Source organism: Nelumbo nucifera, chromosome 3, assembly GCF_055504915.1.
Source record: "Nelumbo nucifera cultivar China Antique chromosome 3, China Antique-T2T, whole genome shotgun sequence".
Lineage (NCBI taxonomy): Eukaryota > Viridiplantae > Streptophyta > Magnoliopsida > Proteales > Nelumbonaceae > Nelumbo > Nelumbo nucifera.
Window position 1 is genome coordinate 58,105,465 of NC_142651.1, and position 27,360 is coordinate 58,132,824.

At 36.9% G+C, this 27,360-nt stretch overlaps 1 protein-coding gene across 1 annotated transcript; it reads left to right on the forward strand.

Moving 5' to 3' along the window:
- The first annotated feature begins 7,372 nt into the window (after positions 1 to 7,372).
- Positions 7,373 to 17,150, forward strand: LOC104602144 (uncharacterized). The gene is made up of 6 exons (XM_010265730.3): positions 7,373 to 7,754; positions 7,907 to 7,963; positions 8,511 to 8,664; positions 14,164 to 14,261; positions 14,377 to 14,442; positions 16,746 to 17,150. The coding sequence occupies exons 1-6, from the start codon at positions 7,632 to 7,634 to the stop codon at positions 16,782 to 16,784; spliced, it is 537 nt and encodes a 178-aa protein (XP_010264032.1). The 5' UTR covers positions 7,373 to 7,631; the 3' UTR covers positions 16,785 to 17,150.
- The last annotated feature ends 10,210 nt before the right edge of the window (positions 17,151 to 27,360 follow it).

Sequence of the window (27,360 nt, forward strand, 5' to 3'; positions counted from 1 at the left end):
GTAGGCACGAGGGAGGAGCAGAGTTTAGAATTGGGAAAGACTTCTCTCGTGTCTCCGTTCAATTGCTTGGATATCCGTTGGATTGGATCTTTTGGGATTACTCCCGAGTCCCTACCGACAGGCGTCCAGATAACACCCGGCTCTCAGATATTTGGCCTGGTGGCTACCGTACTCTCGTTATCGTCATTGTGTGCGTATGTACCCATAAGGAGTTCGGCTTCGGTCCAGGCACTTTCGATCAGCAGCGTAAGAGCGTGCCACGCGTTCTGAAAACGTGTGCATACTTGAAACGTGCGACTTCGACAAGCATATGAGCAGCAACCTCGACCTCCAAGGTCCAGGGCAATACTGGAAATCTGGTCAGGTTCAAGGGTTTAAGTAATCCTACACTGCATGTGCCTTGGGTCTCACCCTGGCAGCTGAGACAAGCCACCCCAACAGTTGGCAACACACCAGTGTCAGCCTCGACAGGATAAATCTCCCCAGACTTATCCAACGGCTGTGAATATTTTAAACCAACACAAGTCTCATTAAGTGTCCAGTTTTAGGGTCTTACACACAGAAGTATACCACACAAGATGAATCAAACATGTACTTCATTTATTTATATTAAATATCAAAAGTACATCAAAACTGATTGAAACTAAGGACATACAAAAACTGTCCAACATAGGGGTCCTCATTAAGAGGGAGGGGACTTTTGGTCAAGGAGAAACTAAGTTAGAAAGCTCTTGGAGATGGAGGAAACACATCCCCAGCTTTCTAAAGAGCAAAGATACAACACTCTTGAAGTTCTTGTAAAATCCTTCTTTTGATCAAACTGTCAAAGCTCAATTGAAGAAAGCAATCTTTGTCATTTTCTGAAATATGGGAGAATGTCATTTGACCCTCGGCTTCAACTCAATCCAAATCCTTAAGTTGGAAGAAGTACATCTTCAAGAGAGAATCATAGGTTCCATTTAATTCACAAATATAAAGAAATCAAATTACTTGAATTTGTCTTCATTTTTCTTGTATTTGGATTTATATACGAAATTTGTGTTGATAGGGCCTATTGGAGTACTAGTTTTTGATGAATCTAAGATTACAATGTATTATTTAAATTTCCATAATTCATGCATTCGTTGTCTCTTATTGCCTACACTTAACAAATTTGCATATGTTATCTTGTATAAATAAAACATGGGCAACTTTAGCAAATCAATTCCTAGTTTGTCTCTCCTTTTATTGCTCTTATAGAGGATACTTGACGATTGTTGGATTGGCTGAATTTTAAATTTTTATTTGCTTGTCATTTAATGATAAAAAATGATGTAACATATTTGTTTGTCACTATAGTATAACCAAGTTCAACTACATAAACTTTTGCAATTAAGGATCCGACCAAATCAAAAACCAAACCAAACCGAACTAAATTCAGTTAGGGTCAGTTTGGTTTTTAACTCCAATTTGGCTTAACTCGATTGGGGAAGATGGTCAAACTGAATAGTTGATAAGGTCCTTGGTTCTAGTTGAACCAAACGAAACCGACTGATTATACACCCCTATGCATGGGACTTGCCAAGCAAAATTGAAGCTGGAGGATCCCTATAACATTCTCAAGTAGGTTGAACTAGTCTTAGTCCAACCTGACCATTATTTTATTAATGCTTAACGATGCCAAATTTTAAATGGGATTTGAACTAATGAAAGAAAATTTTAAAACTAATAAATTTATATTATTTTACTTATTTTTTTACATTTTAATTTTATTATTATTAGATAAGTTTGTATTATTTTTTAAATGGATATTAATTTTGTTATTTTCATTAATTTTTACTCTTTTTTATTAATTTTAATAATTATATTTTTATAAATTTAGAAAATTTCTATTAATAATTCTTTTTATTAATTTTATTGAAAGCAAAATTCTTGAATTTCATTCTATCATGATAAGAAATATAATATTCTACAATGGCTATTAGAAACATAGGGCATATACACCAAGTAATAATATGAGAAAAAGATACAACAACCCAAGCAAGATGATAGATAAGCCACCGTGTTGTTTCCTCTACTAACATAAGACAAGAAAAAGAAGAAGGCTATCAATTAGGGTATAACTCGGGCAATCAGCAATGATTGTAGGAATGCACCATGAAGAATACCTAGATGCATCCAATAGAAGCTTTGAAATTGACTCAACATCACCTTCAAGTTGTACATCATGTAAATTGAACTCTGAATGTAGAGGATATTCTGAATTCTAAACTCTGAAAAATATCAAATATCCATTTTGACCCTATATATGAGATTTTTTGTTTGTCTTTTTGGGATTATCATTAGAAAACAAAAAATTGTATGATTTTACTTTAAGAGATAAGAGATAAGCAGAAATGAACGACCCCCAAAAATCATCATTTTCTTCTTTATCAAAGTGGTAACAAGTGCAATTCCTTTTTATCAAGGATAAATTGCTGAAACCTCTCCTAAAATTTAGTAATTACAAATTTAGGATCACCTCCCTTGAACTTTTTGATACAGTTGCAAATAGAAACCCCTGTGAGAATTTTTTAACAAGAGCCACAAACTGAACAATAAAAGACAATAGAAAATTTAAAAATATAGATTTACCTTTGAATGATTGACATGAAGAGAAAATTTGAAAAATAAATCAATTTCAAAAAAGAAATTGAAAGAGTTTGCGGTGATGATTCATATGAAAAGAAACTGTGCACGCTAAGAGACAATAAACAGACCACCGCCGGAGGAGGAGGGAAGAGGAGAGGAACTACTGTGCGTAGTGAGCAGACCACCAGTGGGAAGGAGGAGGAGGAGAGGCGTGCTAAGTGACGGTGAACAGACCACCGCTGGAAGAGGAGAGGAGAGGAACTATTGTGCGTAGTGAACAGACCACCAGCGGGAAGAAGAAGAAGGAGGAGGAGGAGGAAGAGGAGAGAGAGAGAGAGAGAGAGTACTTGGCTGGCATTGTCAGCTACCGCTAGTGGCGTCAGCGGCAACTATTGCTGGAGCGAGGGAGCTTGGAGGCAGTGCTTAGTGGTAGAGTCCTGGAGTTCGATCAGAGAAAGAAGGGGATGAGTAGACGAAGGTTTTGGGATTTTGGTTTTAGACCTTGGTTCTATTTGGTCCATTTTTGCGTTTTTTTTTGTCTTTTTGTAAAATAAAACCGGCCAGTTATACAAAACTGTTACCAGTTTACTGGTTCCCAGGTTGAATTAGGCGGGCGGATGGTTTTTTACAGTTCTTTTAATGAAATGGCTTTGGGGGTATGATCGAAGCGGTCAGGGTCCGGGTCACGATTTGACTGGTTCAACCGATCAATTCAGTCCAATTTTCCGAACATTGGTTTTAGGTGAACCATCCAATTGGAATCGGCATTTACCAACTTTACAAACACAATAGATTAGATATGGGTTTGATAAGACCTTTGGTTACTATGTCACGAAATAGTCTAGTGTCCAAATCAACCAAAGCTCTAGAAGAATCAGTTGTGACCTTGACTTAACATCCTTTCGACCTGTTACCAATTATGGAATCAATTTACCAAGCTTCTCCGATGGTATAACTCTGATAGGATCTGAACAAGAACCATGGTGCCATTACAACCATAGCAACAAACTTTCCCTATAAGTGTAAATTTGGCTATGTTGATCGGCATGACCCGCATGCTGCCCGTGCAAAGTGCGGGCCGAGCTGGGCTGTATTTTCTTTTTTTGGGATACTTCGGGGGTTGGTTCGGTATGATCATGGCCCAAGCTCGCATGGACTCATGCAGTGCCACAAGCCAAGCTGATCCATAGTAGAGTTTTGGGCCAGGCTGGGTCACAGATTGGGCTAAGTCATATTTTTTAAAAATTAAAAAAAAAATAATGAAAATTTTAATATAATTTAAAATATATATATATATATATATATATTTCTTTTGTGACAAACACCCCCCCTGAACTTTTATGTTGCGGCAGATACTCTCTAAGCCGTTAAATCAGATGACAGAAAGCATTAAATTACCAAAATACCCTACTAACCTTTCTCTATTTTCTTTTTTGCCATTCTCTCTTAAAACGTAACTGACTGAAAAAATATCTTCATTGATTCTCACCGAAAAATATTTTTGTCATCTCACCGGTGCATTTAAAGGATTATTAATTAGATAATAAACGAAACTGGGATATAAAAAACAGAGTTCCACAGTTGGTCCCCAGTCCCTTTATTTCATACGATCTCCGAACTCGAACAGAGTTCGGTAGTTCGTTTTGTCACCTCTCACCGGTGCGTTTAAAGGATTATTAGAAATTCTCAATTCTCCCCTCTTCATTAATTGCATGGTGGTCATGGACACGGGATAAAGACCAAATTGGTGTGGCTACTAGTAACGGCTGCTAACCACCGGCACTGAGTAATATGCTCTGCATTCCAAACATCCGACGAGGAGTTTACAAGTGTAAGAGAAAACTGAAAAACGCATATTCTCATAATGAAATCGGAAATCCAGTTATTAAATGATGATAAATGCATACACATATTCAATTAAAAGATTGAACACGACAAACTATTATTTATTATTAATTTTAATAAAAATTTGGGAACCAGAAGATAATAAACAAAACTAAAAGGTAAAAATATGAAGTAACAATAATACAACACAACTCCCCCCCTCCTCTCTCTCTCTCTAGCTGAAATCACAATCTCCTTTTTTTTGTTTTCCTAGTTAAAGACTGAGATTCTCTAGTATTCCTTGAATCACAACATATGGCAGAAATCACAATCTCCCCCTTTTTTGTTTTCTCAATTAAAGACTGAAACTCTTTAGAATTCCTTGAATCACAACATGTGGTAATCGCTTATCTATGCAATAAGAGTCTTTGATGAACAAATTAGAGTTTTTGAGGTTTCAGTACGACACGAGCTTAGGACCCTAAGATTCTACTCATTCACATTCGCGGTAAGTTGTTAGCCAGGAACTAACAGACCTGATTTTCTTTTCTTTCAGCAGGAGCTTTAAGTCGATTTCAAGGAGAGTGCATTCATATTCAAATTTATCTACTTTTCTTGGAATTCATGTGTGTAGGAGTACAATTGCTCTATCAAGTTCTTTCCACTTGCCATTCCTCGTTTAAGAATGGAAGATTATTGACAATACCTTTTTCTAAAATAACTTAGAAAAGGGTAGTTTAGGCATTTAAAAAATTTTAAATAGTTAGATGGGATTTTTTTTTAAATTAACTAACTAAATATTAATGGAGGGGGGTCTTTGTCTAATGGCCAAAGTTCAGGGGGGTGTTTGTCGGAAAAGAAAGTGTCATTAACCCTATAGTACAGGGAGATTCTAATTTATACAATTGTTTATATATACAATAGTAAAATAAAATAATATAATAAAATTATATATATATATATATATATATATATATATATATATATATATATAGATTGTGTTGGACTGTACCAGAACGCGGGCCACAGGCAACACGACCCGCTTATTCATGTCATACTGTGCCGGTTTATAAATCTAAAACCACAAGCCCGTCACGATCCATATAATTGTACCATACCCGACACAGCCCACTGTCCGTCGTGCCAAGCCACAGGCCCTCCAAACAACTTCCATTATATGCTTAGACAACAAGCAGCACCACTAGCATCTAGATCCTTCACAATTACCTTCTTCGTCCATTACACCACCACGAACAACCTTGATAATGCAACCTCCATTTCTCATCCATGCAAAAAACTTCATCATTAAGAATTTTTTATATTGGGGAAATTGTTCAAAATTCATCATTTCAAAACGTTCAAAACTTATTGATAAAAAAAAAAACGTTCAAAAGTCACCATGTCAGTGAGATAATGGCTTCTTGACTAACGGATATCATTAATTTATTATTTTACCCTTCTTCTACGATTCTCTCCTGAAAAACTCCTTCGTAACGACCAACGCCGAGGATGCCCATCTGTTCTACTTGCCTTTCCCCCACGATTCCTCCCGTAACTACAGAGGGATCGTCCGGTTGATTAGGAATCTGCGGACGGACTTCCCCTTTTGGAACCGTACACTCGGGGCTGACCACTTCTACGTCTCTTGTAGCGGGATTGGCATGAACTCCGACAGGAACATCGTCGAAGGTAGGTTCAAATCTCGTGTTTTCCGACAGCCGAAGGTAGGTTCATCCCTCACAAAGATGTCAGCTGTGCTCACCTTAACGACCAACAACTTCACGCGCCGCCAGGCAACGGAACTGCCAAGTACCTGGGCTACTTAAACCTAAACGGCAACGGGGATCAAAATGGGAAGCTTGAATCGATGTTCTCGAACGAATTGCGTGGCGATCCCCAGTTCCTGGTCAAATCCGAGCCGTCTGATCCGGTGTTGTAAGTTCTGCTTGTTTTTCTACGGAGGAAATATTTCAGGAATCGGAGACGCGTTGCAGTTCGGTTGCGTGCCGGTGGTGATTACGGAGCGTCCAATTCTGGGTCTTCCGTTCATGGACGTGCTGAGATGGTCGGAGATCGCTGTGTTTGTGGGGGCAGGAGGAGGGGTTGAGGGGATGAAGAAGCAATTGGATAACACGTGCAAGGGAGATAGATACGAGAATCTAGCGATGGTGGCGACTGGCGAGTCAGCATTTTGTTTGGAATTCGTTCCCGCGGCCGAACAATGCGTTCCACACGGTCATGCATCATCAGCTGTGGCTGAGACGGCATACGATTAGGGATACGAGATGGGAGTCGATTTGAACAGTAAATGTATGTATTTGGATTATGAACAGAGAGATAGATGTTTCCGATAAATGTAAACATATTTCAACTTGATATCTCTCTCCATTAAAGGTTCTTACTTCTTGGTGTTTGAGCATAATTGAATAAGGCTTAGAGAAATAAAGATGATGTTTGGCATCGATGCAGCACACAACAAACAACTCTATTGCAGCAGCAATCTCACCCCACCTAATAAACCCTACAATCATCGCATTCCAGCACACAGCATCCCTTTCAAATGGCATTGCTTTGAATAGCCTAAACGCCTCTGTCGCATCTCTACCCCATTGTCGAGAAAGAAAGTTTTGAAACCATGATGTCTCAACTGATATCGCATGTTCCAGAAGATACAGCAGAAAATGCACTCTGGGTTAAGAGCAAGAAAGATTGAGCTCTTACAGTTTAAAAAAAAAATGTTTAACAGGCTGATTCACAATTCAGGGGCAGTTTAGTCATGATGTGAATAACTTGGGGGATGGCATGGTGAATTTTAGACGTTTTGAAAAATTCTAATAAATTTAAAAGAATTCATAAAAAATGATGTGAAAGGATGGTGGTTTCGTTAAAAGACAGCAGCTACACTCCCATTGCACAGGTACGGTCTACGAGGGCATTTGGATCATCAGTAATATCCATATGTGTGCTCAAACATCACACATAGGCTTGTAACAGTTTTTTTTGGGTATAATAATATATAATCAGTGGAGTAATTTTGTAATTTTCCTCCATATGCTAATGTCTAAAAGTTGGGGGAAGTTTCAGCCTTTCAGTGGAGGAACTGAACGACCTAATTGCTTTGTCTTTTATTAAACCGTAAGGAGACTCAAATAAACAAACAGATCAACAGACAAAGAAACAGCAGAGAGAGAGAGAGAATGGAGAAGGGCAAGGGAGTCGTAGCACGAAGATGGGCCATCGATTTTACTGATAATTCAATCTCCCCTTCCTCTCGGGATATTCCGGATCCTCTTGGTTATGCTCGAGCTTCTTCAGATCAGGTTTTTATATATATTTTTGTTTTTTTTTTTCAAATTCCATAACAGATTGACACCGCGAGCTTTGTTTTAGGTTCTTATTGCCATTTGTTTCGATCTAGAATCATGGATTTTTTCTTCAAATTCTATTGATTTTTTGGGTGACTTTCCTGTAGGATGATTCGACTGTTAGTCGCCAAAAGAAGGACGCCGAAGCGAATTGGAAAGCGCAGGTATTTGCGCCTTTGTCCCCCATTAGGGTTACCTTTGATGATAGCTCTCATCTTGTGTAACACTGGCATGAAGTTCTCTGAAATTTCCAATCGTCGGTTCTTTGGGTTAGTGTTTGGAATTGTGATTCAAAACTAATCTACTTGACACACTTATCGATTTTAAGTGGTCAATTCCTGAAGTGTTATTTTAGTTTTCATTTCTTTCTTTTTCTGACTCTATTTTAGAGAATGAAGCAACTCACTATCGTCACTGCTATAGGTTTCTAGTGAGAAGAAGGTTCATAGTCGCATTTAGGGCTAGGAAGCAAGTTTTTACAATTTAATGGGCTGAAATTTTTCGGACATTACTTCGGAGATTTTTTTTTTTTTCATAAGTGAGCATTCTTTCCTTCAATTTGTTTAGTTTGATTCTGTTTATCTAGAGCATGCTGTTCAGTTTTCCACTTTAGACGAATTATGATCTCATAATGCTCTTTTGTGACATTTTTTGCTATCTACAAAAATCTGTTTAACATATTCTCATTTTGCACTTCTTTTTCATGAACAGAAAGCTTGGGAAGTGGCCCAATCGCCTTTAAAGAATCTGCTAATGATGGGCTTCATGATGTGGATGGCTGGAAGTGCAGTTCATCTGTTTAGCATTGGCATCACATTTTCAGCTCTTTGGCAACCCATAAACGCCCTCCAAGGGGTTGGAAAGAGTATGCTACAAGACTAGTGTTACTTTGCTTTAGGTTATTTATTGTTTTACAAAAATGACCATGAAGAGTTTTTTGCAATTTCTGTAATATTATACATTCTGATAAGTTCTGTTTGTTTAAAAATATTGTGATTAATTAGCATTGTAATTTTTTTAATCGATGCAACTATTGGTTTTTCTGCTTTCAATATTTAGTGTCTAGGAAATTTCTGTATGAAGTGTATTTTCCTACCAATTGCTATTTCTTGATGCTTTGTTGCTTGTTGGGCATGAAGTGTAGCATCTGGATACTGCAATTTACTATCTTATGCAGATACATCAAGGATTAAGGTACAGAGACAACTTTCTACCTGAAATTGTTGTAGCAGACACTGATCCGATGTTCTTGAAGTGTGCTGACTAAGCACACAGTACTTGTACTTATCAGGAAAAAAAAGAGGAATCTCACCTGGTTAAAATATAATTTGGCATTTTACTGATACTGGAATGTGATCAATGATGCCTTTGTTTTTAATGGCAGGTTTATACTTCCTGGCAGAACATTTTTACAGTTGGTTAATGTTTCTTAATTTAAATTCTAAATCTCGCTTTATTCAATTGGTTAATGTTTTCCCACACTGTTATGATTGTTTCTTTATTCTCTGTTCAACTCAAGAGAGCCTTTTTTTTTATGATAAGGCAAAGTAAATTTATTCATTCAAACAGGTTTACCAATCAACCCATGTACAACCAATATCTATACAGTAGGATCTCTGAAGGCAGAAACCATCTATATTGTCTATATAATGTTAAAATGAAAATAGTTAGAGATGGAGACTTCCCTGAATTCCTTGCATCTTGTCACCCACAACCAAGTTGTTCCAATAGCTTTTCCAACCGTAGGACATCCTTATTCTTTTATGAGATTCCAGGGATTGGAGGAGTTACATCCAAGCACCCAAAATAGTTTTCCCACTAGGTATTTGTCCCATTCTAGAGTGATTGTTCCTATACAAATTGTTCAAGAACACAAGGGACAAGCCCAGACCATTACGAACACCTGCAGTGTTACAAATCAAGAAATGAGAAGTGCCTTAATAATGTGATCTTGTATTTGAGTTTGCTAAATAGAGGCCTTTGGAGTTTCTCTTATTTTATTTGGGAGGCCCTGACCTTGCCTACTGATTTAAGGTTGGTTCTCTTTCCACAGAAGATCAATGACCTGATCAGTTTATAAAAAATATGGGCATAAGCAATTACTGCGAGCATTCTTTTCCTTGATAGTTTGAGGCTTTTATAGGTTTTTTGTTGTCTGTAGGATTCAGTCTTCCTTCTTTCTCTTACTCATATTCTCCTTTTGTGATTGATCTCTGACTATGTGAGTTGTGACTAAGACCTTGTCATATTTACTTTCTTTTAATGATGTTTTCCTCATCAATTAAATGAAACCTATCTGCTGGAAGCTAGTGGATGCAACTATCATTTTAGACAAAATTAGACGGTCCAAGTCCCTCTTCTCCCTCCTGGAAGAAGAAGATCTAAGCATTTAACATTTGGAGGAAAATAACTAATTTTTAGTTGGTGGTTACTTACTTTTTTGTTATTATAAGTAACTTGGAATGTTTAAAACATAAATGAATATAGATCTAATTATGCCAGATCATAGAATTTAGAGGAGCTATTTGGTAATTCTTATTTCCATTTTTGCCTTTATGCTATGGAAAATATCCCACATCCAAGTTGAGAGTTAGGAGTTACTCATATTTAAGTCTATGATATCCAGATACCTGTACATGCCTAGTGCACCGATGTCGAATACGATACTTATCAAATATGATAGAGATACTGCATAGGTACTTCTAGATGTATTTTATTATATCTACACTTTTGAAAATATGTAAAATGGTATGCTTAAACTTCAAAAATCTGCACATGTTAAAAACTTAATTAAATTTGGCAGGACATAAGTCTTTACTAATGTCATTTAGCTTCAAAAACCAGATATAAATGCATGATACAAGCATATTAAATGGGATAGATACCTGTATCTATATGCAGAATTTTAGGAAATGGAGAGTTGTATCCCCATTTCCCATATCCATATCTGATTATAAAAATGCCATTACCTAATGTCAGTCCTAGCTATCTGGTGTCTTGGGAGGGTAGACTGGGTACAGTCTTGCCATTTTTTGCACAAAGTAGCAGCTATCAGATTCAAACCCATTACCTGTGTTCTCACGCATGCCAGCCTGGGATTTTACCATTACACCAAGTAATTTGAAACAAAAAACAGTTGACCTTATGACATTATGTTGCACTTTGTATTCCCCATTTGACATTGTTCCAGGCACATCTGTTGACTATCAATAAAAATCACAATATGGAATTCCCACTTGAACTCAACCAATCTGAAACACCAACATTTGCACAGCTAATTTTCATATATTATGAGATAAGTTTTTCCATCTGTTATGGCATACTACTTGGAACATGTAGTTGTGCCATCTAAAGTGTTTAAGAATAACATGAGATGAAATATGTATATATTGTTAAAAAATAAATGATGCATATATTCTAGACTTAGCTGAAAGCAGGAGAAATGTAGGTGGTGTTTAGCATGGCTTTTTGTTTGAAAAGTAAAAGGGAAAAAAATTATTAATGAAAGCAAAAACAGGTACAGCTAGATGGGGTGTCAAGGCAACACCTACCCATACACTCAATAGAAAAATAGACTAATTGTTCAAAATACATAACATCAACTGAAATAACTACCAAAGTCACAGGCTTGTCCTTCCCCTAAATCTTCCTTTTTTATCTGAGCAAATTCAGGGTGAACCAGCACCAAGTCAGAAGAGACTTTGCTAATAGCCACCACTAATTTTTTCAAACTCCAGCATTTGTCTTCAAAACAACTCCTATTCCTTTCCTTCCATATGCACCAGCAAACTGCAAAAGGAATGCAGGACCATAGAAGCTTGGCCTTCTTACAACCTTTGAACTTTGGCCATGAAGAAAAGATCTGAGCAGGGGAACCAGGTTGGGGATATCTCACCCTAAACAATGCAGAAAATAGCTTCTACATGAAAATAGTCACCTTGCAATGGATAAACAGGTGGCACACAGATTCCTCTTGCTCTCTGCATAAGTAGCACATGCTAACAAGACAGAAACCTCTGTTCTTAAGGTGATCATCAGTGAGTACAGTATCCATAGAAATAAGCCAAGCTAAAGCTCAGGAGCACTGGGTTGCCCTAAATGCCCACACTTGGATCAATCTTGAGATAATTTTTGCACAATGCTATTTATCAAAAAAAAAAAAAAAATCTTGAACAATGCTGAATACCAAGCAAGGTTCAAAATTTCAATACGATACGCCCCATATTGGGCGTATCATATCGGGCACTTCACGATACACCTATTTACAGGTGTTTCAGAAACTGGCCTCTGTTTAATGCAAAATATAGTTAAAAATAGGCCCAAAAACGAAATTTTGAAAAAAAAAACTAAAAAAATATAAAAGCGTGCCATTTTAAGTACCGATACACCTTGATACCAAGATTTGACTGTATATTTTTCATTAGATCACTCATTCCACCACAGCTCATTTCTCGAATGGTCTGTAACCTTAATGCCTTCTGATCCCCATGACACTTAAAACATTGGTTGATGGAGACCTCATGCTCAGAGAGTCTGTACAGCCTTGGACACACCTCCATCAGCTTATCCACCCCACTCCAATCATCTTCCCAAAACCTTATCCTCTCCTCATCTCCAAACAAGAAACAACTGAAGTTTTTAAACTCCTGGTTAAATTTCATAATACCTTTCCACACACAAACTCCATTGGAAGCCCTGACCTCCCTTGATTCCCAACCAAACCTAACCAGTCCATATTTCCCCACCACCACTCTCATCCATAATGATTGACTCTCCCTCTCCAACCCAAACCTCCACAACCATTTCCCAAGAAGAGCTTTATTAAAAAATCTCACTCTTCTAATCCCCAAACCCCCTCCCTATTTTGGTCTGCATACTCTATTCCCATTTCACCAAGTGGAGTTTCTTGTCACCCCCTCCTTCCACTCCTTCCCAAAGAAAGTCCTTCTATAGAAGAGACAAATAGTATGTTGGAAGATTTGACAATACACTTCTAATGAGAATAATTCTCCCTCCCAAAGACAAATATCTTGCTTTCCACCCATCCAATCTTTTTTGCCCCCACCAGCAAACCCAAGTAATAAAAAGGGAGCTCACCAATCTTGCATTCAAAGGCATTTGCACAATCTGTTAACACCTCCCTACTCACCTCCCCCACTCCAATTAGAATACTCTTAGACAAATTCACCTTTGAACCAGTTAACAGCTCAAAATTAACTAATACAGCCCTCAAATTAAGAACTTGTTCCACTGGAGCACCAAGAAAAACAAGTGTATCATCTGCAAGAGATGCAAGGGCCGTCTACCAACTGAGAAGCCTTCAAATAAACCCAACTGAACTCCTCTCGACAGAAGCAAATTCAACACTTCCATCATTAAGACAAAAAGAAGAGGAGAAATTGGGTCACCTTGTCTTAGACCCCTTAGTGCTTTGAAAAATTCTGAGGAAACCCCATTTAAGAGGACCGAGAAGGAAACCGAGGATACACATGCATACATCCAGCTTCTCCATCTCTTCCCGAAATCCATAAGCCTTTGAACCTCCTCCATAAAACCTCACTTCACATGATCTTAAGCCTTCTCAATGTCTATTTTGCATACCAGCCCTGCCCTCCCATTCTGATTCTTGAATCAATAACTTCACTAGCCACTAGCACACCATCCAGAATTTGCTTTCCCTCTATAAACGTCATCTGAGTCTCCCCACCCCCACCTCATGGATTGCATTCCTTAACCCCTTTCACAGCACCTTTGTGATCAGCTTATATGGACTGCTAACTAAACTGATGTAAACACCTTAAGCACCATGTGGAATTGTCTTTACCAAACAGGTTTCTAATGTTTTTGGTGTTGCATTGCTGATTGAGGCAAAAACAGCAAGGCAATTCCAAAAATGGCAGGCATTCCATATACCACTATAATCATTTTAGTTGTATAGAAGAGTGGCATGTCTTTGAGATGAAATAAGGCATTGTATTTGGCATGGCCAAATTTCAGAAAATAGAGTGTCATTGTCACTGTGGTTCATGTGTAGAATTGTTTGTGTGTGTGTGTGTGTCTGCGCTCTTCACTCATTTAACTAAAATATGCTTTTAAATTTGATAGGATGATGCAAGCACAATTACATTGCTCCCAGGTGCAGCCTGCTGCAAACCCCTCTCTCCTACCCACAGACACTTAAAAGACAAAATAAAGAAAAGAAGCTAAAAATAAGAAAGAGAAGACATAAGGGATTTTATGCTGCTTTTTCTTTCTGTTTCTTGTATTAAAATATCTAGCATTTGCATTTTCTTTTACTTCAGAGATTGCTTAGACTAAGTAATATCCAATTCTGATTTAATCATGTCCAATGCCACTTGTGCAGTTTTTGAGCCTTACAAGGATTCAAAAGTAGATATTCTTGCACCTAAGTTACTTTTTATTGCCTTGAACCTGGTAGGTCTAGCATTGGGTGTCTGGAAGGTAAGAGGCACTTGTTTGATATCATATTGATGCAATGACACCTTTTCTTGAACTACCAACCATTAAGTAATCAGGTATTCCTGGTTATTCATTTGTGTTTATTTTCTTATGACAGCTCAACACATTGGGTCTTCTTCCAACACATGCATCAGATTGGGTATCGTCCTTACCCCCTGCTCAGGTGCAGTATACTTTCCAAATTGGATGAATTTAGATTCAGTGTCCTTTATCTTTACCCTTTTCTAAAGTATATAGCTTGCTCTTTGTTTCTGGAAACAAATGTGCAGCTTAGGTAGCTGTTTTGAACAATACTCATAACTGAATAAGCCGAAGGCCAATTAGGTTTATAATCCCACTGCAGTCATTTCTGAGCCCATTGTGTAAACTTCCACTTAAAATTGAAGGGTCACACTTCTGAGATTTAAGGGGGTGGGGTGGAAATAAAAAAGATAAGAAGAGAACAAGTAGGGAGCAAATTGCTGCTTAGGTACATTGTACTGGAGTAAATAGTTGACAGAAGTGTGATCCTTTTGCTCGAGCAAGTGTCTAATTAACACAAAGTGAGCAAAATCCAACATGTATAACAAGGGTCAAGTCATAGTGTGGCATCTAATGGGGTTTAAGGATAAATAGTTGACAGTGGGTACAAAATTTGGGTGAGAACAATGTGGAAAAAAAAACAAGCTGACAAAAAATCATAATTTGATTTGGGATGTCTGATTTTTTCTTTCTTATTTCTTACCATAAAAATTTCAATATGGTAAGTTTACTAGGGATCTCTATCCCTGATGTCTCTTTGATAAAATGCATTTTGGTCTTCATTTTATTTGAAGAAAATGATGTATTTCAATGGGCATTTTGAGAAAGGCATTAGATGACAAGTTTGGAAGGTTTAGCAGGAAAATGCAGTAAGCTCCAAGTATCTTTATTAATTTTGATTTTGGATTTTCATTTTTTAATGTTTAAAACTTGAAAAAAAAAAGTTGTTGTTTTTAAAATCCTGCTTTACCCTATATTTTAGGGTAAATTATAGACTGCCACCCTGTACTTTGGGGGTAGTATACCCCTGAACTTTCAAATTCCAGCACATTGCACCTGCCTTATTTATGGGCTTGACTGTTAAGGTAAAATTACTAAAATTCCCATTTAAAGTTTGACAGTCTGAGAGAAGTACAAAAATAACAAAAAATAGGCATGTTAAAGCATGGTATCTCTTGTTTTTAATTTTTTAAGTTGTTTTTTTTTTTTTTTTGCAATTTTTTGTGTTTTCTGTATTTCCTTTTTCCCGTTTTCCTATTTTTTGTTGTATTTTCTGCAGTTTTATATTTTTCTGTATTTTGTTGTATTTTTATCTTGGCCTTCATTTTTTGTTGTATTTCCTGTATTTTCTGCAATTTCTTATTATTTCTTTATTTTCGTTTTTTGTTTATTTTATCAATTTTCGGTGAGATGGTTTCATAAAATGATATAAGGGTAGTTTGGGTTTTTGAAATGTTTAAACATGCACATGAGAATCTTTTCTGAAGTTAAACTTATGGAATGCTAACGGCAAGGTTCAAAGTATCGGTAAGTATCGGCCCGTATTGGCCGATACGTATCGTGCCAATGGCTTACCGATACGCCCCTCCAGGGGTTGTATCGGGTCAGCCACCGGTTCAGAGGGTAGCCGGGCCTTAAATCAATCCCTCTGAACCAGTTTCGAAAAAAATAAATAAAACTTAAAAAAAATTACCGATACAGGCCAATACACCCTACTGGCATATCAGCCCATGTCGATATTTAGAACCTTGGCTAACGGCAGCGCTAAAGTGCTAGAATCTGAAAGTTTAGGATCGGTCTTTGTCACAAATGAAAGTTTGGGGGGACAATGTCACTACCCCCAAATTACAGGGGGTAATTTGTAATTGACCCTTTATTTTATTTCAAAGAAACTATTTTTCTGTTGGACCGTTAATGAAAAGCATCAGTACTTAATGGGAGCATCTATCAGTTACTGATCAGAGAATAAAAAGGAAGTCTGAATAGTTATGGTTTTTGACTTGTCTGTTAAAGGCTTAAAGGAAACATATTTGTTTAAAACTGATTAAATTTCTGGTTAGATAGATGAGAAACAACTTACATACATGAAGGCGACCAGATTGGATTATACTTGTGTTGATGTGCCAAAGTGCAATGTTTATGCATAAAATGATTGGACTCCTGACAAATGTTCTCATGTTGACTCTATTGGGTACACTCGGGATGGAAAAGTGTAACCACTTAAATTGTAATTAAGTTGTCAATTCACCTTGACTTTTGTGGACAAATTTCAGACATGGTTTGAATATAACTCCAGTTGGATTTGCAAACCTGTCCAAGTAGCCGTCTTGTTTTCTCGGGAAGAAGCAACCCTTGTAATATTGGCTTTTGTTGCAAAGTTGGCAAACTTGTAAACACTTGTGAAGCCACTTAACATCCAACATCCAAGTGTTTCTGTGTTTTCAGGAGATTGAATATGCTGGCGGGGGCATTCCACTCCATTAATGCATTGATTGGTTTGGTTGTGCAACATAGTCAGTTTCTATAACCAGGTGATGTACAAGGGATTACTGGAGGGAACTTGCTCTCTTGGAGACGGAGACTATATTTTATCTGTGGTTCTCCAGGCAATATATGCCGCATGGTTCGACTGTTTCTCTTACATGGATGGTGGATCAGGCGATTCAATTATCTGGGCCTAGGAAAAAAACTAAGACACGTTGATGGCTGCCCTTTTTACCTTGACAACATTTGTATTTTTGGTAAACTGTTGGGAAGTGCGTTAATATACTGCGACATGTTATCTGTTACAAAGATTCTTTTTGTTGATCAAATTCCATATTTGAATTGTGCTAATGTGCTTTATAAAAACAGGTTATTCATCTCTAGATAAGGGAGCAAATAATTTCCGGAGATTTACAATCTGAACCACAACAGAACAAGGTTTACAATCTTTTTGTTGTATCATATCGTATTTTTGAATAATTAATTCATATGAGAACAGTCAGAGATGGGGTGTTTCTTAATTTTTTCACTGTATCGTCCTGTATCAGTAATATATCAGTTGAAAGTTTATCGGTGCTGTATCGACTGATACACTACCGTATTGATGGATACACTGAATTCTTAAAGGACGGAAACGAGAGGGGGAAAGAAGACTTCTAACCCTTGAAGAAAGTTTGCACTTTTTACTTCCAAAATCCTATAAAACAACAAACCCAGTCCCAAATTGGGAGATTTACAAAAAAAAAAAAAAAACGTCTCAATCATCAAGGTTTGTGAAGATTTTTTAAGATTAAGAAAGTACTGTCAAAATAGGTATTCTTTTCAATTTTTCTTATAATATATATTGCTTCTTTTCTTTTCTTTTTTTTTTTGTTGTTTGAATGCTTGAGAATGGTTAACCTATCTTGAATTACATTTCTTGTGTTGAAAATCATAGCTTTTTTTGGTGTTATGAGTAGATTTATGGATTTTTTAAGAAATTTGGAGAAAATATAAAATAACCAAAAAAGAAATATTTGTTTATTTTTTCATAAAAATTAAGAATGTTGTAGATTTATGGATGATTTATCATATCCTTAGAAAATTTGAGATTTATTTTTCAATATTTTATTTTGATCTTCTGTAATTATTAGAATTAAAATATAAAGAATAATTATTTATATTTTTTTGTTATCTACCCGTAAAGATTGAGTATGTTGTAGATCAATGGATGATTTATCATATCCATGTAACAAATGAAATTTCTTCTTCATTATTTTCTTTTTACTTTTTTGTAATTTTGGAATTAAATAATAAAAAATAATTATTTATATTTTCTTGTGATTGTTAAGGATTGGGTATGTTGTAGATATGTGGATGATTTATCATATTCATAGAGTAATTGGAGTTTCTTCTTCAATATTTATTTATCCATTTTTGTAATTTTTGGAATTAAAAAATAGAAAGTAATTATTTCAATAAAATAATTATTAATTATATGTTCACTTAGAAGTTGTGCCAATGTATATTTTATGGTTGAATAGGACAATTAAATATAGGTTTTTAATGAAATTTGAAAACTAGATAAAATTACATAAAAAAGAAATTGATATATTCTATATGATATTATGATACAATTATGATTTTTTTAATTAAGAAGCAGAAATTGATATATCCATAAACCTATACAATTTTATGTAAAAAAAAAAATTGAATTTTTATTTACTTTCTAAAATAAAAATAAATAGAAAATAACTATTTAAATACCAAAAGAATTATCACTTACATTCTTTTGAATGATTTCTATTTTAAGGAGATAATTAAATTCTTTCATTGTAGTCTCTTAGGAAGTAAGAAATATGAAATAAAATGTGAAATGTTAAGTGTAGACATGATAGTTAAATACTTGGAGAAATTTGAATATGTTCTTATATTTTTATATATTTTTCTTCATAAAACCTACTAAAATATGTGATTTTTATGTGTATAAAACTTATGGAAGGCTTATATTTAGTATTGATGTATTTTTATAATATATTGAAGTATCTATAATCTATAGTGTTTTCATGCATATTTTAGTTTTTCTTTTGAATACTCATGTGTATCCAACTGCATATCTTATTAAAATTGTCTTTCCAAAACACTTTATGTTAGTATTGATGTATTTTTATAATATATTGAAGTATCTATAATCTATAGTGTTTTCATGCATATTTTAGTTTTTCTTTTGAATACTCATGTGTATCCAACTGCATATCTTATTAAAATTGTCTTTCCAAAACACTTTATGTTTCTGATACTTTAAACCTTGGTCCCTTGTGAATAAAGTGGTAAAAGGATTTTATAAATGGTCATTGACAAAGAAAGATCTTAGTTTTTTGAATATTCATACGTATCCAAGGCATATATTATTCTCTGACAAAGACAGATCAAAGATCATGAAAGCTATATTATTAATCCATCTATTTTCTCAATGGAAATGTTTAACAAGCTATGACAAAGATAATAGAATGTAAACATGAACATACTGGTCAGAAGTCATTTTGTTATTATAAGAAGGATTAAAATAGGTTTTCTAGATGATAAGAGAATTTTTTCGGCCATAATAACAAAAAACAAAAACAAAATCAGCCCATTTCAGCTCCCTTCTCTCTCGCCTACAATCATCTTCTTCTCTCTTGCTTGCGATCGTTTTCTTCTCTCTTGATTCTCTTCTCTTCTTCTCTTTAATCGCTTAAAGTCTCCCTGCATCTCTTGTTCTCTGCTCGTTCGAGTGAAGGAGTCTATTTTCACATCTACATCTTTTGGAAGGGAAGGAATCTCCCTACACCTTTGCATCTTTCGGTTCTTTGCTCACTTGTTCGAGTGAAGGAGTCTCTTTCACTGTTGTCTCTCTTGTTCTGCTCACCTCTATCTCTCCCGTTCCATTCTTCAGATCTTGTATTCTCTGGTAAGATGTCTCTGTTTTTCTTACAAGTAGGGCTAATCATATAGTTTGTTTTTTTTAGTTCTTCAAGAACACCAAATCCTTTCACTTATTTCTTTGAAATCATTCACAACTTTCTAGGTGTTTTGATAAAACTATTGGGAGGAATAATGAATAAATTGCTTTGGAGGGGGAGAGGATTGGTTATTGCTCATAGTTTAGGCAGCCCAAAATGATGGCGATGCATAAATTTAAGATGGTGAAAAGAATTTTTTGATGGGAGCGCTATTGAAATTAGGATACATTAAAAGTGGTGATAGGATAACCATCAACGTTGCCAATGTTGATTGGGAGAGGAAGTTAGTAGTTGTTACTGAACAACCACTAAGGGATTGGAGGAGAATTGTAAATGGTGTGATAAAAGGCTTAATGTTAAAATCCACCACAATATTAGCCCCTTTCGAGAAGTGTAATGCTCTCTTGGAGTGGTAGGTTAGGAGGCTGGGGTTGATGCATCATGTTTTCAAATAGAGTGATAATATTACTATATTTAGGTGGAGCCCTTTGTCTAACTCCAAAATTCTGCATGTGCAATTGTCCCTTAAGGGTCTTCTCAATTATAAATTTAGGTTGTTGATAACAGGGATGTGAAGAATGCAAGAGGAGATACTTGAGTGCTTGTCTAGGGAGAGGTTGAAAAGTCTAGGGAAGGAGGGTGTTAAGGTAGAATTCCGCACTAAAGGTCTTTCCAAAATTATATTTTTGAACCATGTGTAGAATAAAAAATTTATTAATAAGGTCAGATATTAAGACACTTGTTGTGAATGTGTCAATTTCCCCTTTCACCCATGAGGTAATTTCTATTCTTTTACACATTTTTATTAAACAGCTATTTTGCATTTTACTTTGCTTCAACATTGTTTAACTTGAATTTCCCCTCTATGCCATATACAATTCGATGAAATGCTTGTTGAAGCTAGGCACTTTTTCTATTAATTTAATCTGGTTAGGTGATACCAGACAACCCAAGAAAGCTAATGACTCAGAAGTAAAAAACTGAAGGAAAGAAAATTACACCATGGAATCTGCTCTGTCCCCCAAATAAACTTATAGGGAATATCTGTTGTTTGAGAACCTTTCTTGGTTTTTTCAAACCAAGAAAAGTTAACACCATTGTTGTCAAATTAGACTATAAATTGTAATCAATCTGGTCATCGATATTTAGATATACATCACCCGAGTTACTAACCCAAGCACAAAGAGAGAAATTGTCACTTGCCCCTATATCCTGTGATTTAGGTTAGAGAACCTTTCTTAATTTCTGAAAATCAAGAAAATTTACCAAACCCTTGTGTGGCCAAATTAGTTTATAAACTGTAATTAATTTTGCCACCGATGTCCAAATATACATCTTTCAGGTTAGTAACCAAAGTATAAATAGAGAATGGTCACTTACCCTTACATCTTGTAATTTAGTGCAGAGTTCCTATCTCAATTTTGGAAACTAGGAAAAGTTACCAAACCCATATGTGGCCAAATTAGACTAATCTTTCATCAATCTGGCCACCGGTGTCCAAGTATACTTACACTGTTTAGTAACCCAACCACAGAGAGAAATTATCACTTGGCCCCTACATCTTGGGATTTAGGGTTTAGAACCTTTCTTGGTTTCTGAAAAACAAGAAAAGTTACCGAACTAATACATGGGGCCAAATTAATTTAAAATTAAATATATTTGACCATTGGTGTCTTAACATACATCTTTCACGTTGTAGCGAAAGTATGTTACATCTTAACATACATCTTTCACTTGGTCTTTAAATCTTGTCATTTAGATTTGAGAACCTTTCTTGGTTTTTGGAAACCAAGGAAAGTTTCCGAACCCATATGTTGCATTGTTGCCAAATTAGACTATAAATTGTAATCAATTTGGTCACTAACACATCACCCAGGTTAATAACCCAAGCACAAAGAGAGAAATTGTCACTTGCCCCACATCCTGTGATTTAAGTTAAAGAGCATTTTTTAGTTTTTGAAAACCAATAAAAGTTATCAAACCCTTATGTGGCCAAATTAGTCTATAAACTACAATTAATCTGACCATCAGTGTCTAAAATATACATCTTTCAAGTTACTAACCAAAGTATAAACAGAGAATGGTCACTTACCCTTACATCTTATGATTTGGGGCTAAGAACCTTTCTTGATTTTTAGAAACCATGAAAAATTACCAAACCCATATATGGCCAAATTAGACAAATTTTTAATCAATCTGATCACCGGTGTCCAAATGTACAACACCCGGGTTAGTAACCCAAGCACAAAGAAACTGTCAATTAGCACCTACATCTTGAGATCTAGGGTTTAGAACATTTCTCTGTTTTTGAAAACCAAAAAAAAGCTCCTAAACCCATATGTGGCCAAATTAGTCTAAAATTTAATCTATTAAGCCATCAATGTCCTAATATACATCTTTCGCATTGTAGCGAAAGTATAAACAGAAAATGGTCACATGGCCCTTATAAAACCTACTAACTATACCAAAATTATATACTAAAAATGTCCACATCACAATGTCTAATTTTTAAGTTAAGACAAGTGATTCTTTCACCACTTCATATACAAACAAAAAAGAGAGCATAATAAATAACATGTTTTCAAGTATCAAGTACCAAACACACCTTAATTAATCTATGAAGCTTAACCAAAAATACCAATCAACAAGCAACATCAACAAGGTCTATCCAAACCCATGGTACATAGACTTTTTCTTTATAATTTTCCATTTACTAAAGTGATAGAAGTGCCAAGGTGGAAGAATGAATTTAGATTTCATGTATCAAACAGAGCAAGGTTTGTAGAGCAAGGAAAGCATGGGGTATTGATGGACGGAGTATAGATAATTTAATGTGGCTTATCTTGGTAAGTGGATTTGGAGATGGAATGAACAATCCATGACTTTATGGAGAATGTTTATTTTAGCAAAATATGTGGGAGCCAATAGAGATAAACATGTCTTATGGGTGTACCATTTGAAGAGGCATCCAATAGTCTTTTATGGAGTTCACAATTGGGATTAAGTATATAGTAGGAAATGATATGAGGATTAAATTCTGGTCTAACACTTGGTTTGGATATCAACCACTTAAAGAGAGCTTTTCCAACCTTCTTGTGATTGCACAAAATAAAGATTACTTTGTAGTTGAGGCTAGTTCTTGGTAAGGAGGTACACCAATTTGGTGCCCAATTTTTAAAAACAACCTAAATGGTTGGAATGTTGAGAATGGATGGAGTTGATGCAGCAAATCCCTGCCATTACACTTTGTTTTATGAGTACGGAAATGTGAATTTGGAATTTGGATGAAGCAGAAAATTTTATGGTCAAATCATTTTACAATAAACTCACTGAGATGGAGATGGTGGATTTCCCAAAAGCTAAAGTGCGGAAAGTTGTAGTCCTTCCAAAGATGTGTAGCCTGTTATTTGGTTTTAAAACTTTTTAACACACATAAGGGCCTTTGTAGGAACCTTGGCCCAAGATGAATGTTGGATGCCCATGTATTGTGTTACAAAACATTTCTTGGTTTTTAAAACCAAGAAAAAAAAATTAATCCTTAAATACTTAAGAAATATGTTTGAGTACCCATATAAAGTCTCTAATAGTGCCTTGTCTAAGGATTAATATTTGGTATCTTGTAATATGTTGAAAAACTTTTCTTAGTTTTTAATAGTTAAGAAAAGTTTTACACATTGAGTAAAGGGGAAAAAGGATTCAATATCAAGTGTTGCTTTTTAATTGGACTAGAAACATTTTTTATGCAAATTAGACTAATTTGGCCCCATATGAATTTAGTAAATTTTCGTGGTTTTCAGAAACCGAGAAAAGTTCTTAGCCCTAAACCATAAGATGGGAGTGCCAAGTGGCAATTTCTCTCTTTGTATTTAGGTTAATAACTCATATGATGTGCTTTGACACTAATGGTCAAGGTGACAATTCTTTTCCTAATTTGGCTGCATATGGATTTGATAACTTTTCTTGAATTTTAGAAACCGAGAAAAGTTTTGAACCCTAAATCCCAAGATGTAAGGGCCAAGTGATAGTTTCTTTCTTTGTGCTTGAGTTATTAACCCGGGTGATGTACACTTGGACACAAGTGGCTAGATTGATGAAAGATTAGTCTAATTTGGCCACATATGGGTTTGGTAACTTTTATAGACTAATTTGGCCATTCTCTTTTATACTTTGATTACTAACACGAAAGATGTATATTTGAACACCGGTGACCAGATTAATTACAGTTTATAGACTAATTTGGCCACATATGGGTTTGGTAACTTTTCTTGGTTTTCAAAAACTAAGAAAGGTTCTCTAACCTAAATCACAAGATATAGGGGCCAAGTGACAATTTCTCTCTTTGTGATTGGGTTACTAACCCAGGTGATATATATTTGCACATCAGTGACCAAATTTTTTATATTTTATAGTCTAATTTAGCAACAATGCAACATATGGGTTCAGTAACTTTCCTTGGTTTTCAAAAACCAAGAAAGGTTCTCAAATCTAAATCACAAGATGTAGAGGCTAAGTTGACCATTCTCTTTTTACACTTTTGTACAATGTAAAAGATGTATATTAGGACACCGATGGCTAGATTGATTGAATTTTAAACTAATTTGGCCACATATGGGTTCGATAATTTTTCTTGGTTTTCAAAAACCAAGATAGGTTCTGATGAAGGGAATTTTGGTCCTCCCTTACAAATAGCAACATGTGGACGTTATTGATAGTGTAGCGCCAAGTCAGCAAGCCAGCACGATGGGTCAACCCGAGGCACCTCACACAGGAAGATGGTCGAGCTGAGGTGAGCTTGAGAAATAGATAAAGCGAGCTCGCCAAAACCATTTCATTCACCCCGCCCTCAAGGGCATTGTTATCGCGACCGTGGAGCAGCTTGTCGAACCGTGCACCACTAGTCCAGCGAGCAACCTGTAACCACCGCAAAAATCTAGTAACTAACACATTAACACGCCTTATATTGCGGAAACAACTCCGACAAAGGCTGAGAGACGTTGCCCAAAAAGGTATGTGCACTATTATACTTTAGCTCTCTCACACGTTCCAATACTGACTTAAGCATCGGAGTGTTCTCCCCCGGTAAAACTACCTGGGCACTCTCACCCTTCTCTCTTTACAGATCGCTTCAGCTCGGACACACAAACATCAGCTCAGCATTGCTAGATCGGAACTTTGTTCGAGCCAAGTCACAAGACACGAGGGAGCGACAAGATTGCGCATCATCAATTGGCGTCATCTGTGGGAAACGTAGCAAAAAGCTAAAGTTCCCATCTTTTGTTCTCTTTCGAAAACCCATCAATGGAATCCTTAAGTAACCCTTCTGCTAACAACAACATCAATGGCCAGATCTCCACTGTCACCATAGGCCAGATTGACGTCTCCTTACATCTTACTGAAATACAAGACAATATGAATGTACCTCCTCCTGAGGTCAACCCCGCAACAGCCCCTGCGGTGGTCGACGTGTAGCAGTTCAATGACCTAGGATGATGTGTACAGAGCATGACCGAACAACTCAAGTCTTGGGAAAATAGATTTGCCTTCATGGCCGGACAACAGCAACAACAGCATCAACAACGACATCAGTAGCAGCGATTTCCGTAAGAACCCCTCCAGCAGGTTCCACGGAACAACCAACAGGCACCGCTGAATGGTCAGTAGATACCGCCCAACAGCCAGCAAGTGTCACCCAACGGTTAACAATTACCTCAAAATAGCTAGGAAGTACCGTGGAACAGCCAGCAGGCACCGCTGAATAGTCAGTAGATACCGTCCAATAGTTAACAATTACCTCGAATTAGCTAGGAAGTACCGCGGAACAGCCAACAGGTGTCTCCCCAGAGCAATGACCTAAACCAAATTAACCGTAAAGACCCAGCTTGCCCTCGAGTTCGCAACCAGGTTCAAGTTCCCGACAGAGGTGGCAACCAGGACCGCGTCGATGGTGCAACTTGAAATGATCAAGTCCCAGCAAAAAGCCAAGTTGAGATTCCTGTTGGGACCAATGCCACCATCTCGACCAAAGGTACCCAAAAGAAGCACAAAAAACGCACGCACAGCACCGGGAAAAAGATTTAGCTCGCCCGAGCAAGCAATGAAGCTCAGCATGGAGAAAACAGTGTTGCCACTAGCAGGATGGTTTCCCTCTCTGAATCACCCTGCTTGACTTGAGAAACCCCACTGGCCCCTGAGAGTCATAAGGCACCAAGACCGAAGAACTTCCTAGCCCTGACCTTGGAATCTTACAAAGGCAAGATGGACCCAGTGGAGCACACCAACGACTTTCAAGTCCTCATGCTTCTTCACGGAGCAAACAATGCTAGTATGTGTATATCTTTCCCTACAACATTGAAGGAAGAAGCATGGCTCTGGTACTCCAGACTAACCTCCAGTTCTATTAAAAATTGGGACCAGTTCGTCACGAGCAAGAGACATTCAAAGTCGGAAACATGTTAGCTAAATGTAATCCAGAAGCCAAATGAAACTCTTAGGGAAAACATCAGGAGATTCAAGATGGAGTGCTTGCAAATACCGGACCTAGATCCTTTTGTACAACTGATCGCAACAAAGAACGGAGTACAACACCCTGAGCTGAAATGAGAAATCGAATTACACCCTCCGATTACCATGGAAGCATTTCTCAACTTAGCCCATCAATTCATCAAAGTTGAAGAAGCAGTGGGATCGAAGTCTGACCTGCTCAAGAAAAGGAAACGGGCTTAGGAAAAAGCAAGTGCCAACAAGACGAAGCGAAGAAGTAAGTCTCCTGAAAGGTGTAAGTCACCAAAAGGCAGGCGGAGCAGCTCGCCCCACAGAAGAAGCAAGTCGCTCGCCAAAGGTATCAACAAGAGGTCGGCAACGCCACCTGCATATACCAGGCCCTTCACTCCTTTGAACGCTAAAAGAAAAGAAATCCTGATGCAAATCAAGTCTAATGACTATGTGAAATGGCCACCCAAGATGAGGGGAGACCCAACCACTCAAAACCCAAACAAATACTACCATTTCCACAAAGACGTGGGGCACGACACAAAGAATTGTTGGAACTTGAAAAATGAGATTGAAGATCTCATCAACAGAGGCTACTTGAGGCACTTCATTAAAGATGAACGGTGACCTGAGGAAGGAACCAGCAGGGAAGCGCCCTAGGCCAGCAAGGAGTAGGAGTCAGCTCCCCGTAACCAGCAACAACAAGAAAGGGTCCGAGGGACCATCAACTTGATAACAGGAGGTTCAATCGTTGTTGGATGCACCACATCAGTAGGTAAGAATTTAGTAAGGGAGCCAGAGCAGGAACACAGCAACCCGTCCAAGCGCCCCCAAAAAGAAGAAGTGATCTACTTCACTGATGATGATATGCATGGGATCCAGTACCCACACGACGACGCCCTGGTAATTAAACTATTGATTAATGACTTCAGGGTGAAGAGAATTTTGGTTGACTCCGGCAGCTCAACAGATATTCTGTTTATGGAGGCCTTCAAGCAAATGGAGCTCGGCAAGGTAGACTTACAACCAGCCAACATCCCGCTAGTAGGCTTCAACGAGAGGTGGTCCACCCCATGGTTAAGGTAAGAGTGCCGGTTGAGGCAGGC